Source organism: Urocitellus parryii, chromosome 4 (genome assembly GCF_045843805.1).
Source record: "Urocitellus parryii isolate mUroPar1 chromosome 4, mUroPar1.hap1, whole genome shotgun sequence".
Classification (NCBI taxonomy): domain Eukaryota; kingdom Metazoa; phylum Chordata; class Mammalia; order Rodentia; family Sciuridae; genus Urocitellus; species Urocitellus parryii.
Genome location: NC_135534.1, coordinates 67,578,890 through 67,592,487, shown reverse-complemented (window position 1 = coordinate 67,592,487; position 13,598 = coordinate 67,578,890). Strand labels below are relative to the sequence as shown.

At 36.4% G+C, this 13,598-nt stretch overlaps 1 protein-coding gene across 1 annotated transcript in view; it reads left to right on the top strand.

The window, feature by feature from the left end:
* Positions 1–13,598, top strand: part of Gdpd4 (glycerophosphodiester phosphodiesterase domain containing 4) — a 101,266-nt gene that overhangs the window by 55,520 nt on the left and 32,148 nt on the right. The window contains exon 8 of the mRNA XM_077797294.1: positions 1,905–2,061. Within this exon, the coding sequence (XP_077653420.1) occupies positions 1,905–2,061 (157 nt within the window). The remainder of the gene's footprint in view (positions 1–1,904; positions 2,062–13,598) is intronic.

Below are 13,598 nucleotides of genomic sequence, written 5' to 3'. Positions count from 1 at the left end.
CTGGTGGAGTTTTTTGGGTCTTCTAGGTATAGAATCATAGCATCAGCAAATAGTGCTAATTTAAGTTCTTCTTTTCCTATACATATCCCTTTAATTTTTTTTCATCTGTCCAATTGCTCTGGCCAGTGTTTCAAGAACTATGTTGAATAGAAGTGGTAAAAGAGGGCATCCCTGTCTTGTTCCAGTTTTTAGAGAGAGAATGCCTTCAATTTTTCTCCATTTAGAATGATGTTTGCCTGAGGTTTAGCATAGATAGCCTTTATGATGTTGAGATATGTTCCTGTTATCCCTAGTTTTTCTAGTGTTTTGAACATAAAGGGATGCTGTATTGTCAAATGCTTTTTCTGTGTCTATTGAGATGATAACATGATTCTCAAAGATATCTTTAAGTCTATTGATGTAATGAATTACATTTATTGATTTTTGTATGTTGAACCAACCCTGCATCCCTGGGATGAATCCCACTTGATCATGGTGCACAATCTTTTTGATATGTTTTTGTATTCGATTTGCCAGCATTTTATTGAGAATTTTTGCATCTATGTTCATTAGAGGTATTGGTCTGAAGTTTTTTTTTTTTCTTTGATGTGTCTTTGCCTGGTTTGGGGATCAGGGTGATATTGGCCTCATAGAATGAGTTTGGAAGTGCTGCCTCTTTTTCTATTTCCTGAAATAAATTGAAGAGTATTGGTATTAGTTCTTCTTCTCAACTGTGTGTCCATCTGGTCCTGGGCATTTCTTGGTTGGTAAGCTTCTAATGATGTCTTCTATTTCATCAGTTGATATTTGTCTGTTTAAATTGTGTATATTTTCCTAATTCAATCTGGGCAAATCGTATGATTAAGAAATTTGTTGATGCCTTCAATGTCTTCTATTTTATTGGGGTATAAGATTTCAAAATAATTTCTAATTATCCTCTGTGTTTCTGTAGTGTCTGTTGTGATATTACCTTTTTCATCAAGTAGCTGGTAATTTGAGTTCTCTCTCTCTTTCTCTTCATTAGCGTGGCAAGGATCTGTCAATTTTATTTATTTTTTCAAACAACCAACTTTTTGTTTTTTCAATTTTTTCAATTGTTTCTTGTTTTTATTTCATTGATTTCGGTTCTAATTTTAATTATTTCTTGCCTTCTACTGCTTTTGCTGCTGATGTGTTCTTCTTTTTCTAAGGCTTTGAGATGTAGTGTGAGGTCATTTATTTGTTGACTTTTTCTTCTTTTAAAGAATGAACTCCATGCAATGAATTTTCCTCTTAGTACTGTTTTCATAGTGTCCCTGAGATTTTGATATGTTGTGTCTATGTTCTCATTTACTTCTAAGAATTTTTTAATCTCCTCCTTGATGTCTTCTGCAACCCATTGTTCCTTCAGTGGCATATTGTTTAGTCTCCAGGTAATGGAGAAATTTTTATTTTGTCATTGATTTTCAATTTCATTCCACTATGATCTGATAAAATACATGGTAGTATCTCTACTTTTTTGTATTTGCCAAAAGTTGCTTTGTGGCATAGTATATGGTCTATTTTAGAGGCAGGGTTCTAGATCCCCACAATCATACTAAGAAGTCTTCCACAGAATTTTTCTCTAGAACCCTGCCTTGTCCTTATCCCTTTCACTTTATTCTCAGGCCACTATTACTTTCCCAATGCCAGAAAGGTTGTAAATAGGGAAGCTACTCTTTTCCCATCACTAGTATTATTTTAACATGAAAGATTGATCCCTGGGCCAGAAAAATATTGATATTGAGGTGTAAATGACTGGTTCTTAGGCCTTTGTTGAGATTTGTGAGAGAGTAAAGAGTCCTAGAAAGACTTTGAACCTTAAAAGGCTTTCTAGGGATTCTGTCTGACAGCATGGCTAAGTTTAGCATGTCTACCCCTTCCCACTTATCTCCCTCTACCTGCAGTTTTGATCATGTGCCTTATCTCATGCATGACTATGACCTGAGACGAACAACCAATATCAAGGAAGTTCTGCCTGAAGATGCCTTTAAACACCCTGCCTTATTCACTTGGGATTTTCTAAAGACTCTAAATGCTGGTAAATGGTTTATAAAACCAGAGGTAAGACACATTCCTCAATTCTATAAACTTGGATTGTATTCCTGTTTTGTTTGAATTAATTTGTTGCCCCTGGAGATAAAGGTAAAGATAGATAAGTGTACACACAGTTTCATCCTAGTTTAGTAGCAGGGTGAAGGGCTTTTCTGGTAATGCAGTGAGTCTGATTACTGCTCTCTACATTCACAGAAAGTCTGAAAATAACCTTGTAAACTTATTCTTGTCATTTAATTCCTATTTACACAAGTATTTTGTAAACTTTGATAGTGTGCCCACTGTGTATGTAGTATTTTCTTAGGTATTTTGAATAGCTCACAGTCTTATATATTATGCAGACTGAGGAATCATATTTATACTTCGTAGAAGACTTTGTTTTTTCTTTTGATGGTATGAGGATTGAACCTGGGACTCTGCCACTGAGCTATTTTCCCAGCCTGGAAACATATTTATTCTTGATTCCTTCTTTCTATTCAACAAATAGATATTGAGTACCTACTGGGTACTAAGCATATGAAATATAATGATGAATAAGCATACCTCCAGCCCTAATGGAGTTCACAAGGTAAGTGTAAACACAAAATTATGATACATTGTGATAAGTGCCAAACTAGAGTTAATTTCAGTTTTTTCAGGAACACGCAAGAATAATTTCTAGTTCAGTTTAAGGGATGAGGATGGCTGATTCTGGAAGGAGTAGGCTTCTAATGGGTGTAGTAAAATATAAAGCCTGTACTGTGTAAAATGTAGTTTTGAGGCAAGAGTTGAGTAGTTCACCTTGAGGAAGTCAGAGAAAGCAGAGATACCATTTGTGCTAAGGGGAGATCATTAATAAAGAGAACCATGGGCAATGGTGGTGATGTGTTTCAGAGGTTACATTATAGAGTGTGCATACATGTGTGTTTGTATGTGTGTGGGGGGAGATACATAGATAGAGAAGGAAGGGTTAGGGATAGGGAATAGTTTAGGAAAAGAATCAGGAAAACATGTTGATGGAAGATTTTAGCAATTCTTAAATAAAAAATTCTTAAATAACAAGTTAGCTTAGAATTATCTTTTGAGTGTTTTTAGGGTTATTTTGTTAATTTTTATTTTTGTTCCTTTTTGTGGGTCTGGGGATTGAATCCAGGAACCACTGAGCTTCATCTCCAGCACTTTTTATCTTTTTATTTTGAAACGGGAGCTCTCTAAATTGCCCAGGTTGGCCTCAAACTTGTGATCCTTCTACCTTAGCCTCCCAAGTAACTGGGATTACCAAAGTGTGCCACTGCACCAAGTCCTTTTGGGTATTTTAAAATGTGTAAAAAATCAGATTTCATTTTATAAAGATCAAATCTGTCTTCTCAGGATAAAGAAAACAAAACAACTTATATTTTCTAGCCTATCTTATAGCTAGGGATAATACATGTGACATAGGTTCTGCCCAGATACACTGATTTTGAAAATAGACATTTCACTATGATAGATATTAGGCATCCATATTGATAGCACATGTGACAGCAGAGATACCAGAGTATGTGGGGTGTATCAATTGTGGTAATAGCTCCCTTATCAGGTAGCTGTAAATAAAGAAAAAAATATTAAGGTTTTTAAAAATGATGTACTAAGGGTGAAATAGAATTTTATTTAAGTTTGATGTTAATCTTGAAAGTTATTTGATTGTGTTTCACACAAAAATAGTGAAAAGTTAGTGAAGCATTATGTAAAAATAGACTTTAGAGACTCCACTTCAGATTTATTCTATTAGCTAGTGTTAATATAAGAGATAGTTGCAAGTAGATTTATAATAACCATAGCTCCTTAAAATATTTGTTCTCATAGGAGTACATAGCCTATAAATGCTATTTCCTTATGTGTAGATGTTGGGGTTTCTCTGATATTCCAGATTTCTATGCATATTAGGCCATGTAATATGTCTCATCATACATGAATACATGAGCACATAAAATCTAGATATATACATCAGCATACATATATTGGATTAGCTAGCCATAATTGATGTTTTGGCAATGGGTATTGTAGATAAAAGGGCTGTTAGATATCTGATGTATGATGTAATGCTCATAAAAGTTTCATTAGGATTTGAAGAATTAAATTTACTTTTAATATTGAGCCAATGTTTCATCATTCTGAGATTTTTGATGGAGTAGTAGTGTTGACAAATGAATGGCTGATGATTTTAGTTAATATGTGATTTTTCTTGTTGGTTCTTATTAGAAGTAGTGTCTCTCTTTTAGAGAGACAATAATAGTCATTTTTCTTGTCAGTGGTCATGGTTATATACCATATGGGAACTAGGATATTTAATATTTAATATTTTTATTAAATATAATGTTTCATTATATTGTTAGTGTGCTAATGAGGAATATCCTGAAATCAGGGGTTCAAATAAGATTATTTGGGGGACTTTAGGTTTGTTTGTGGTGCTTTCTTTGTTTTCATACTGTGTGGTCAGCAGGTGGTTGAAAGGATATTACCATATGATTTAAATGATTTCAGGGTTGGGTAATTTTTTTACAGAAAAGAACTTAATGGTCAAGATTATTCTGGTGATTATTGGCATAGGTATGATTAATTGATGATGGTTATAAATTAGTCATTATTCATTAGTATATTTATTGTTTCTTGAGATTACTTGTGAAAATCAGTCTTCGTGGTAGTAACCTTTTCGTTACTGTAACAAATATCTGAGATAATCAACTTTAATGAGAAAAGGTTTATTTTGGCTCATAGTTTTAGTGGTTTCAGTCCATGATTAATTGGCTCTGTTGGTTTGGGCCTGTGGCAAGGCAGCACATCATGGTGGGGAAAATGTGGCAGAGCAAAAACATTCACCTTATAACTGTGAAATAAAAAAGAGAAAGAAGAAGGGCCTGGATCCCACAATTCTCTTCAAAGTGTACCTTGTAGTGACCTGAGACCTCCCACAGGATCTCTGCCTCTGAAAGATTCCACCACTTCCCAATGGTACCACTCTGGGTGAAAAAGCTTTTAACACATGGGGCTTCAGGGGACATTCTAGATCCAATCTGATGGATAATGAAATAAGAATAAATACAAAAAGTCTGGGAGTTGTTCCTAAAAGCTCAGCCAAATTCCTGTTTCTTTTTTTGTTTGTTTTATTTTTTTATTTATACGTGACAGTAGACTGTGTTGTGGCAAATTATACCTACATAGAGTATAACTTATTTTAATTAGGATCCTATTCTTGTGGTTGTACATGATGCAGATTTACTCTGACTGTATATTCAAATGCAAGGCTAGGAAAGTTATGTCCAATTAATTCTGCCATCCTTCCTATTCCCCTCTCCTTCCTTCCCTTGTTCCCCTTTGTCTAATCCAATGAATCTATTCTTCCCCTCTCCCCACCCTCCCTTGTTTTGGGTTAGCTTCCACATATCAGAGAGAACATTTGGCCTTTGCTTTTTGGGGATTGGCTTATTTCACTTAGCATGAGAGTCTCACTTCTATTCATTTACCAGCAAATGCCATAATTTCATTCCTTTATGGCTGAGTAATATTCCATTGTGTATGTATACCACATTTTATTTATCCGTTCATCCGTTGAAGAGCACCTAGGTTGTTCCCATAGCTTGGCTATTGTGAATGGAGCTGCTATGAACATTAATGTGGCTGTGTCACTGTAGTATGCTGATTTTAAGTCCTTTGGGTATTGACCAAGGAGTGGGATAAGTGGGTCAAATAGTGGTTCCATTCCAAGTTTTCTAAGGAATCTTCATACTGCTTTCCATAGCGGTTGCACCAGTTTGCAGTCCCACCAATAATGTATGAGAGTACCTTTCTCCCCACATCCTTGACAACATTGATTGTTAATTGTATTCTTGATAATTGGCATTCTAACTGGAGTGAGGTAGAATCTTAGTGTAGTTTTAATTTGCATTTCTCTAATTACTAAAGATGTTGAACATTTTTTCATATATTTTTGACCATTTGTATTTCTTCTGTAAAGTACTTGCAAATTCCTGTTTCTTTAGCCCAACCAACATTTGTGGAATTCTTGTATTCATTAGGAAAGTTTAATTTTCACAATGACACAGATACAATATTCTTACAAATAACATGAGTCCAGCTTTTGTTTTAGCACATTAATGAGGGACTAGGCAGGATGTCAAACCCACTCAAAAGAGAAGTAAGAAATTAACCAGTGGAACAAAGAAAATCTGAAATTAGATTGCTAAGTTAGACATGTACTTGGTTAATATACTAAATGACAAATAAAGTCATAACTTGAGGGGTTGACTTCCACGAAAGAAATCATTCACATTGTTATTAGACAAAAATCATTTTTGTTTTCATCAGTTTCCTCAAGTTAACATCTAACTTTACATAATCAGGGCTCTGATCAGAAGTAAAGAGGAATTCAAGCAGAAGTACATTCCCCTAAGTGTCAGATAGATAATCTTCAATTGTTCTTAATATCTGCCATGATATTTTGATATGAAGCAACAACTACTTGCCTTATTTTTAAAGTTTTGAATAATTTAAGTTTTCTGTTGTTATCATAATTTATATTGATTTTTTAGAAGTTTGTCTCATTGTAATTTTGTGACATTTTGCCTTATTAATTGACATAGATGCAGTAAGAAGGATCAATTAATACACATAAGGTTCCTTGTTATGTATGTAATCAGATGTCTAGAGTTAGATTGTATTAAACTACTAAGGCCATTAAGTTAGGGTCTAGAGATTATTTAGGTGTTTCTTTTTTTTGGTGATACTGGGGATTGAACCCAGGGTTGCTGTACCACTGAACTATGTCCCCAGCCCTTTTATTTTGAGACAGGATCTTGCTAAGTTGCTGAGGCTGGCCTTAAACTTGCAATCCTCCTGCCTCAGCCCCTGGAGTAACTGTGATTATAGGCATGTGCCACCACACCCAACTAGAGTTTCATTTTTTTTTTTTAAAGAGAGAGCGAGAGAGGAGAGAGAGAGAATTTTTATTATTTTATTTTTTAGTTCTCGGCGGACACAACATTTTTGTTGGTATGTGGTGCTGAGGATCGAACCCGGGCCGCACGCATGCCAGGCGAGCGCGCTACCGCTTGAGCCACATCCCCAGCCCTAGAGTTTCATTTTTAATAGTATGTACCATTTAGAGATCTTTTACTTACAAAATAAGAAGTTCATATCCATAGTATTTCACTTATATCTTTATAAACGTAGGCAAATTTGCTTTCCTTTTTATGCTAGGCTGTTACTTTCCTTACTACCTATAATGCTGGGATGGTATACAATAGATAGCAGATAGTTTGCTGAGGAAGGCTAATCAACATTTGTTCCAACTATAAATTATATCTATATAAATTTTTTAAATATTCATTTCTTTTAGTTGTACACAATGCCTTTATTTTTATTTATTTATTTTTATGTGGTGCTGAGGATCGAATCCAGGGCCTTGGAGGCGCCAGGCGAGTGCTCTACTGCTGAGCCACAACCCCAGCCCCTATATCTGTGTTTTTGACAAGGTCATGGAGTTTGTCATACCTGGTTGAATACAATATGTTCTTAAATATTAACCTCCAGATATGGCCTTGATTGCACACTTTATCCAGTTATAATTCAAGAAAGGAGGACATATTTTTATTGAACCTAAGCAAATTAAACCTTAGTAGTGCCAAGAGAAGTAGAGAAGAAGTAAAAATATTTCTTTCTGCATTACAAGGAAGTAGTGAGAGATGATATTAAATTCAAAGAATATTTATCACAAGCAAATGAGTCAGAGGAAATTTTTTTAAAGTCTTTCTCTTATGCCCATCAGAAAATAGAACATTAAAACAATTACCAACAAAGTTCAAAATTAATAGTCTTGATTAGATTGCACATATCCATTCATTTAGCCTGGTGTAGTTAATGTCTTCCTACGTATTGGATTATCAGTCTGCTTCACAAAACTCCAGATCCATAGACCTTAGAAATCTTGACTAATTCTCCTAATAAAGACTGGTTAGTGTGTACTAGAGAAGGCAATGTCATCTTACACTGGGAAGCCTATTTCTATTTATTTATTTCTTGCAGTATCAGTAGATAAGTATATGTGTCACAGTCCTTTCAGCCAAGATTTTGAGTCTGTCATTTCCAAATTCTAGTCTGTATCTTAGAGAAGAAATCTTCAGACAAAAATTGTAATAGAGTAGAAAATATTTGATGGTAACAAACTGATTTAGTCTGGTTAATTTATTATGGTAAGCAACAATATCAGAAAGGAGAAGAGGAGTTTGGATATATAGCTCAGTTGGTAGAGGGCTTGTCTTGTATGCACAAGGCCCTGGGTGCAGGAGAAGGAGAAGGAGAGAGTATAATACATAATTATTTTTAAAAGTTTTGGTCTGTTCCCCTTGAAGGTAAGAACATATTTTGGGCATGAGAATTAACAGATATCTTGGTACTTTGAATCCATCCTTTTATCTCTACAATTTTGTGTGTAGAGCTCCTTTTTTTATATTTTACAGTTCCTGCCACATTGAGGACTTAAAAACTACAATATCTGAGATTAAAAATTCACAGGATGTTTATGAAGGATATTGGTTTGTAGTTTTCTTTTCTAATATAGTTGTAATCTGGATTTGATATTAGGATAATGCTGGGCTCATAATATGAGTTGGAAAATGTTCTGTCTTCTTCTGTTTCTTGGAAGAGATTGTGTAGAATAGAACCAGTGTTATTTTTTCCTACATGTTCAGTAGAATTCAACAGTGAACACACCTGAGCCTGCAATTTTCTTTGTTGGAAGCTTTTTATTTATTAATTCAATTTCATAAGTAGATATAAGGGCATTCATTTTTCTTGAATGAGCATTGATTGTATCTTTTGAGGAAGTAATCTATATCACCTAAGTTGTTGAATTTGTGGACAGAGTTGTTTATATTATCCATTTAGTGACTAATCAGGATCCTGATTCTCATAATATGTGATCACTTGTCAGCTGGCTAGAGATTTAACAATCGTATTGATCTTATCAAAGAAATAGTGATTAGTTTCATTGTTTTTCTCTACTTTCCTATTTTTAGTTTCATTGACTTATGCTCAAATTTGTATTTCTTTTGTTTAATTTGGGTTTGATTTTTTAATCTTCTTTTTCTAGTTAAGGTGGAAACTTATGTTCCTGATTTTAGATTTTTAAAATATTATAAGCATTTAAAATCATATGTTTACCTATGTACACTGTTTCTCCTTTATCATACAGATTTTGATATGCTGTATTTTCATTTTTATTAAGTTCAAAATATTTTAAAATTTCACTTGATCCTTGATCATTAACCCATGGATTATTTAGGAGCTCTTTTTCAAATTTCCAAATATTTATGAATTTTTCAGATATCTTCTTATTGATTTCTGGTTTAATTCTGTCATTGCCTGAGTAAATACTTTGTCTGACTTCTTACATACACTTCTCTATAAGAACTGTTTGATGGTCCAGAATATGGCATGTCTTGATGAATGTTCCAAGTGTATGTGACAAGGATGTATATTCTGCAGTTGTGGAGTAATGTTCTGTGGCATTAGGCCCAGTTGAGCAATAATGTTGTTTAAGTTGTCTCTAGTCTTATGGATTTCCTGCCCATTTGTTCTTTCAGCTTACTGAGGAAGGCATGATGAAGCCTTCAGCCACAATAGTTGACTTGCTTATTTTTCCCTTCAGACCAGTTTTTGCCTCATGCATTTTGAAGCTCCATTGTTAAAAGTATACACATTTGTAATTGTTATGTCTGTTTGGAGAATTTAGAATGATATATGGTAGGGAAAATAAGGGTTTCTTGAAATGTCCATGCACCAATTCCTGGAACCTATAAATATGTTACCATATACTGTAGAAATGGCGTTGCAGATATAATTGAGATTATGGACCTTCAGGTGAGGAGATTATCCTGAATTGTCTGGGTCAGCCTGATATAATCAAACAAGTCCTTAAAAGCAGAGAGACTTTCCTAGATGTGGATAGAGAGATCTAACAGTGGAGAGGAGAGAGGCAGGAAAGATAAAAGCATAAAAGGGATTCAGCTCTCCATTGCTGGCTTCAAATATAAGGGAAGGAAGCTATGAGTCAAATCAGATAGCCACTAGAAGCTAGGAATGGGCTAACAGAGAGGACAGTTTTACAACCACAGGGAATTGAATTCTGACAATAATGGGAATGAGCATGAATGAGCATGAATGGATTCTCCCCTATAGACTCCAAAATGGAACAGAGCCTTGTCAACACCTTGATTATAGCCAAGTGAGACCCATAAGAATTCTTATCTGCAAAACAAACAAGAAAAAAAAATATTTATGTTGTTTTAAGTTACTAAGTATGTGGTGATTTGTTACAACAGTAATAGAAAACTAATAAACTAATTGTGATTAATGCTTCTCTTTAACCATGATAACAATAATATGGACATAGAAAACACCTCAAGAAAATGCTAGTATCTCAAATTCATGATTGTGTAAAAAAGAAAATATATTATGATGTAAGTGAAGTCCATCTTAGAAGTAAAGACTAGTTTAACATTGAAAAATCATTCAGTGTAACTTATTATGTAAATAGTCTAAAGAAAAACTACATGATCACTTAAATTTGTGTAGCAAAAGCATTCAGTAACATTCAACAACAAAAAAAATCCATTTGTGCTGAAAAAAATCTTAAACAAAGAATACATGAGAACTTCCTTACACTAACAGAAGAGAACTTCAAAAACCCTACATCTAGCCAGGCATGGTGGTTAACACCTGTAATCCCAACTACAGAGAAGGCTTAAGCAGGAGGATAGCAAATTTGAGGACAACCTGGGCAACTTAGCAAGACCCTATCTCAAAAAATAAAAGGGCTTGGGATGTAGGTCAGTGGTAGAGTGCCCCTGAATTCAGTCCCTAGTACTGCAAAAAAAAAAAACTATACCAACAAAAATCTACAGTTAATAACATTCTTAATGGTAGGAGGATGAAGCTTTCTTCCTAAAATTGAGAACAAGGCAAGAATGCCCTTCCTCACCACTGCTAGTCAGCATCACACTGAAAATCCTAGACAGCAGGAAAATTTGTAAAAGGCTTACAGATGAATAGATTTTAAGGGAACAAACACACACGGCCTGATTATCTAGGTAGAAATTTTAGACGGCGGGGCGCCGCCGAGAAGCAGCCAGCAAGCAGAGAGAAACGTTGCTGAGGATTCTGTGGAATCCTGCCGGCTGAGCCTGCACTGAACCCCGGGCTGAGTTTGGGATTTCAGACGGGGAAGGAAGCGGTACAGATCTATCCCCCACAATGGAAACTCCACCAAGGAAACCAGCGGCCACCATCTTGGAGAGCTGAAGTAACCACCACCACTCTCCAACAGATTGCAACAATAAAAGAGGTGTGTGTTACTCAGCTCATCTCCCATACAGCAGGGAATTTGCATAAAATCCCTCCTAGGCTTTCCGGGGGAGAGATTATCAGATCGAGGCTGCATAAACACGTGGGGAAAACTAGAGACACCTGACCTTCAACTCCCCCTCCCATCATTGGCGAAAACGAAACCTGTCTTGCCAGCGCTCGGGGAGGGGCAAGCGGAAAAAATCAAAACAATAGAGTGCTGGGGTTCCCAATAGCCACCATCCACACCCAACAAACGGCAGGCCCAGAGTACAGTTTGAACTGCCGAGAGGCATCATTCAGGGGAAATCTGGTCTAATGGGAGAAACCAGGACTAACAGGAGAAACCAGGGGACTAGAGGCCAGGCCCTCGAGACTGGGCGGATGGAGACTGCACGCCCGCCCGCCGGCGACAGCCCACCCGCTGCCCACATGACTTGGCGGCTGGAGAACGCCCGCCTGCGGCGACAGCCCACCCGCTGCCCACACGATGGGCCGCTGGAGACTGCCCGCCCGCCCGCCGGCGACCTACCGCGCGTCTGGGCGGCTAGAGATCGCCTGCCCGCCGGCGACCGGGAGCTGAAACCAACCAGAGACAGTCCAGTCCCACCCCCCCATTCGGACACCCTGGCAAGGAGCCTGGGGCCCGCCATAGCAGAGAGGTGACGTCACTGGAGCTCTGCCGTTGGAATTCCTTCCCAGCGGAATCCACTTTAGCAGGCATAGTCTACCAACACAAAGGAGAGACAATAGAGATAAAGAAAACCAAAACAAATCTATAGAAGAGAGCAGAAACACAGCAATCAGATAGAGCTGGAAAGTAACGTGAACATCATGAAAAAACAAGGGAAAAAAGGAGTACAAACAATGCAGGACAACTTAAATCTACAGGAGGACCTAGAAGCATCAGAAACATGGATAGGGAAAGAACTCAAGGCATACCTAACTCAGATGGAAAGGAATATTAGAGAAGACATGAGACAGCAAGTCCAAGCAATAAAAGTATATTTTGAAAATGAATTAAACAAATTCAAATGGCAAAGAACGAGCTTTACCAGGAGATAGAGATCTTTAAAAAAATCAAACAGTAATCCTAGAAATGTAGGAAACTATAAACCAAATTAAAAACTCAAACGAGAATATTACAAATAGACTAGATCAAGTAGAAGTCAGAACATCAGATTATAAAGACAAAGTTTATCAACTTGAAAAGAATATAGTCAACACAGAAAAGATGAATAAATCCCATGAGCAATCTATTCAAGTGATATGGGATGTCATAAAAAAACCAAATTTGAGAGTCATCGGGATAGAAGAAGGCATAGAGAATCAACCAAAGGAATGGACAACCTATTAAATGAAATAATTCTAGAAAACTTCCCAGAGATGAAAGATGGAATGGATTGCCAAATCCTGGAAGCCTACAGGACCCCAAACATTCAAAACCATAATAGACCAACTCCAAGACATATAATTACAAAGATAGCCAACATACAGAATAAGGAGAGAATATTAAAAGCTACAAGAGAAAGGAGGCAGATTACATTCAGGGGTAAACCAATTAGGTTAACGACTGATTTTTCATCACAGACTTTGAAAGTGAGAAGATCCTGGAACAATGTATTTCAAACGCTGAAAAATAATGGATTCCAACCAAGAATACTGTATCCAGCAAAATTAAGCTTCAGATTTGACAATGAAATTAAAATCTTCCACGATAAACAAAAGCTAAAAGAATTCGCAGCCAGAAAACCAGCACTGCAAAGCATTTTGAGCAAAATACTACAAGAAGAGGAATTGAAAAATACTGCCCAAAACCAACAGCAGGAGGTATCTCAGTAAAGGGGGAGGAAAATAACCAAAAAGTAAAAACTAGCCAAACTGGGCTGGGGATGTGGCTCAAGCGGTAGCGCGCTCGCCTGGCATGCGTGCGGCCCGGGTTCGATCCTCAGCACCACATACCAACAAAGATGTTGTGTCTGCCGAGAACTAAAAAATAAATATTAAAAAAAATTCTCTCTCTCTCTCTCTCTCTCTCTCTCTCTCTCTCTCTCTCCCTCCCTCCCTCCTCTCTCACTCTCTCTTTAAAAAAAAAAAAAACTAGCCAAACTAAAATAAATAAATAAATAAACACGACTGGAAGTACAAATCATATTTCTTTTTTTTTTAAGAGAGAGACAGAGATAGAG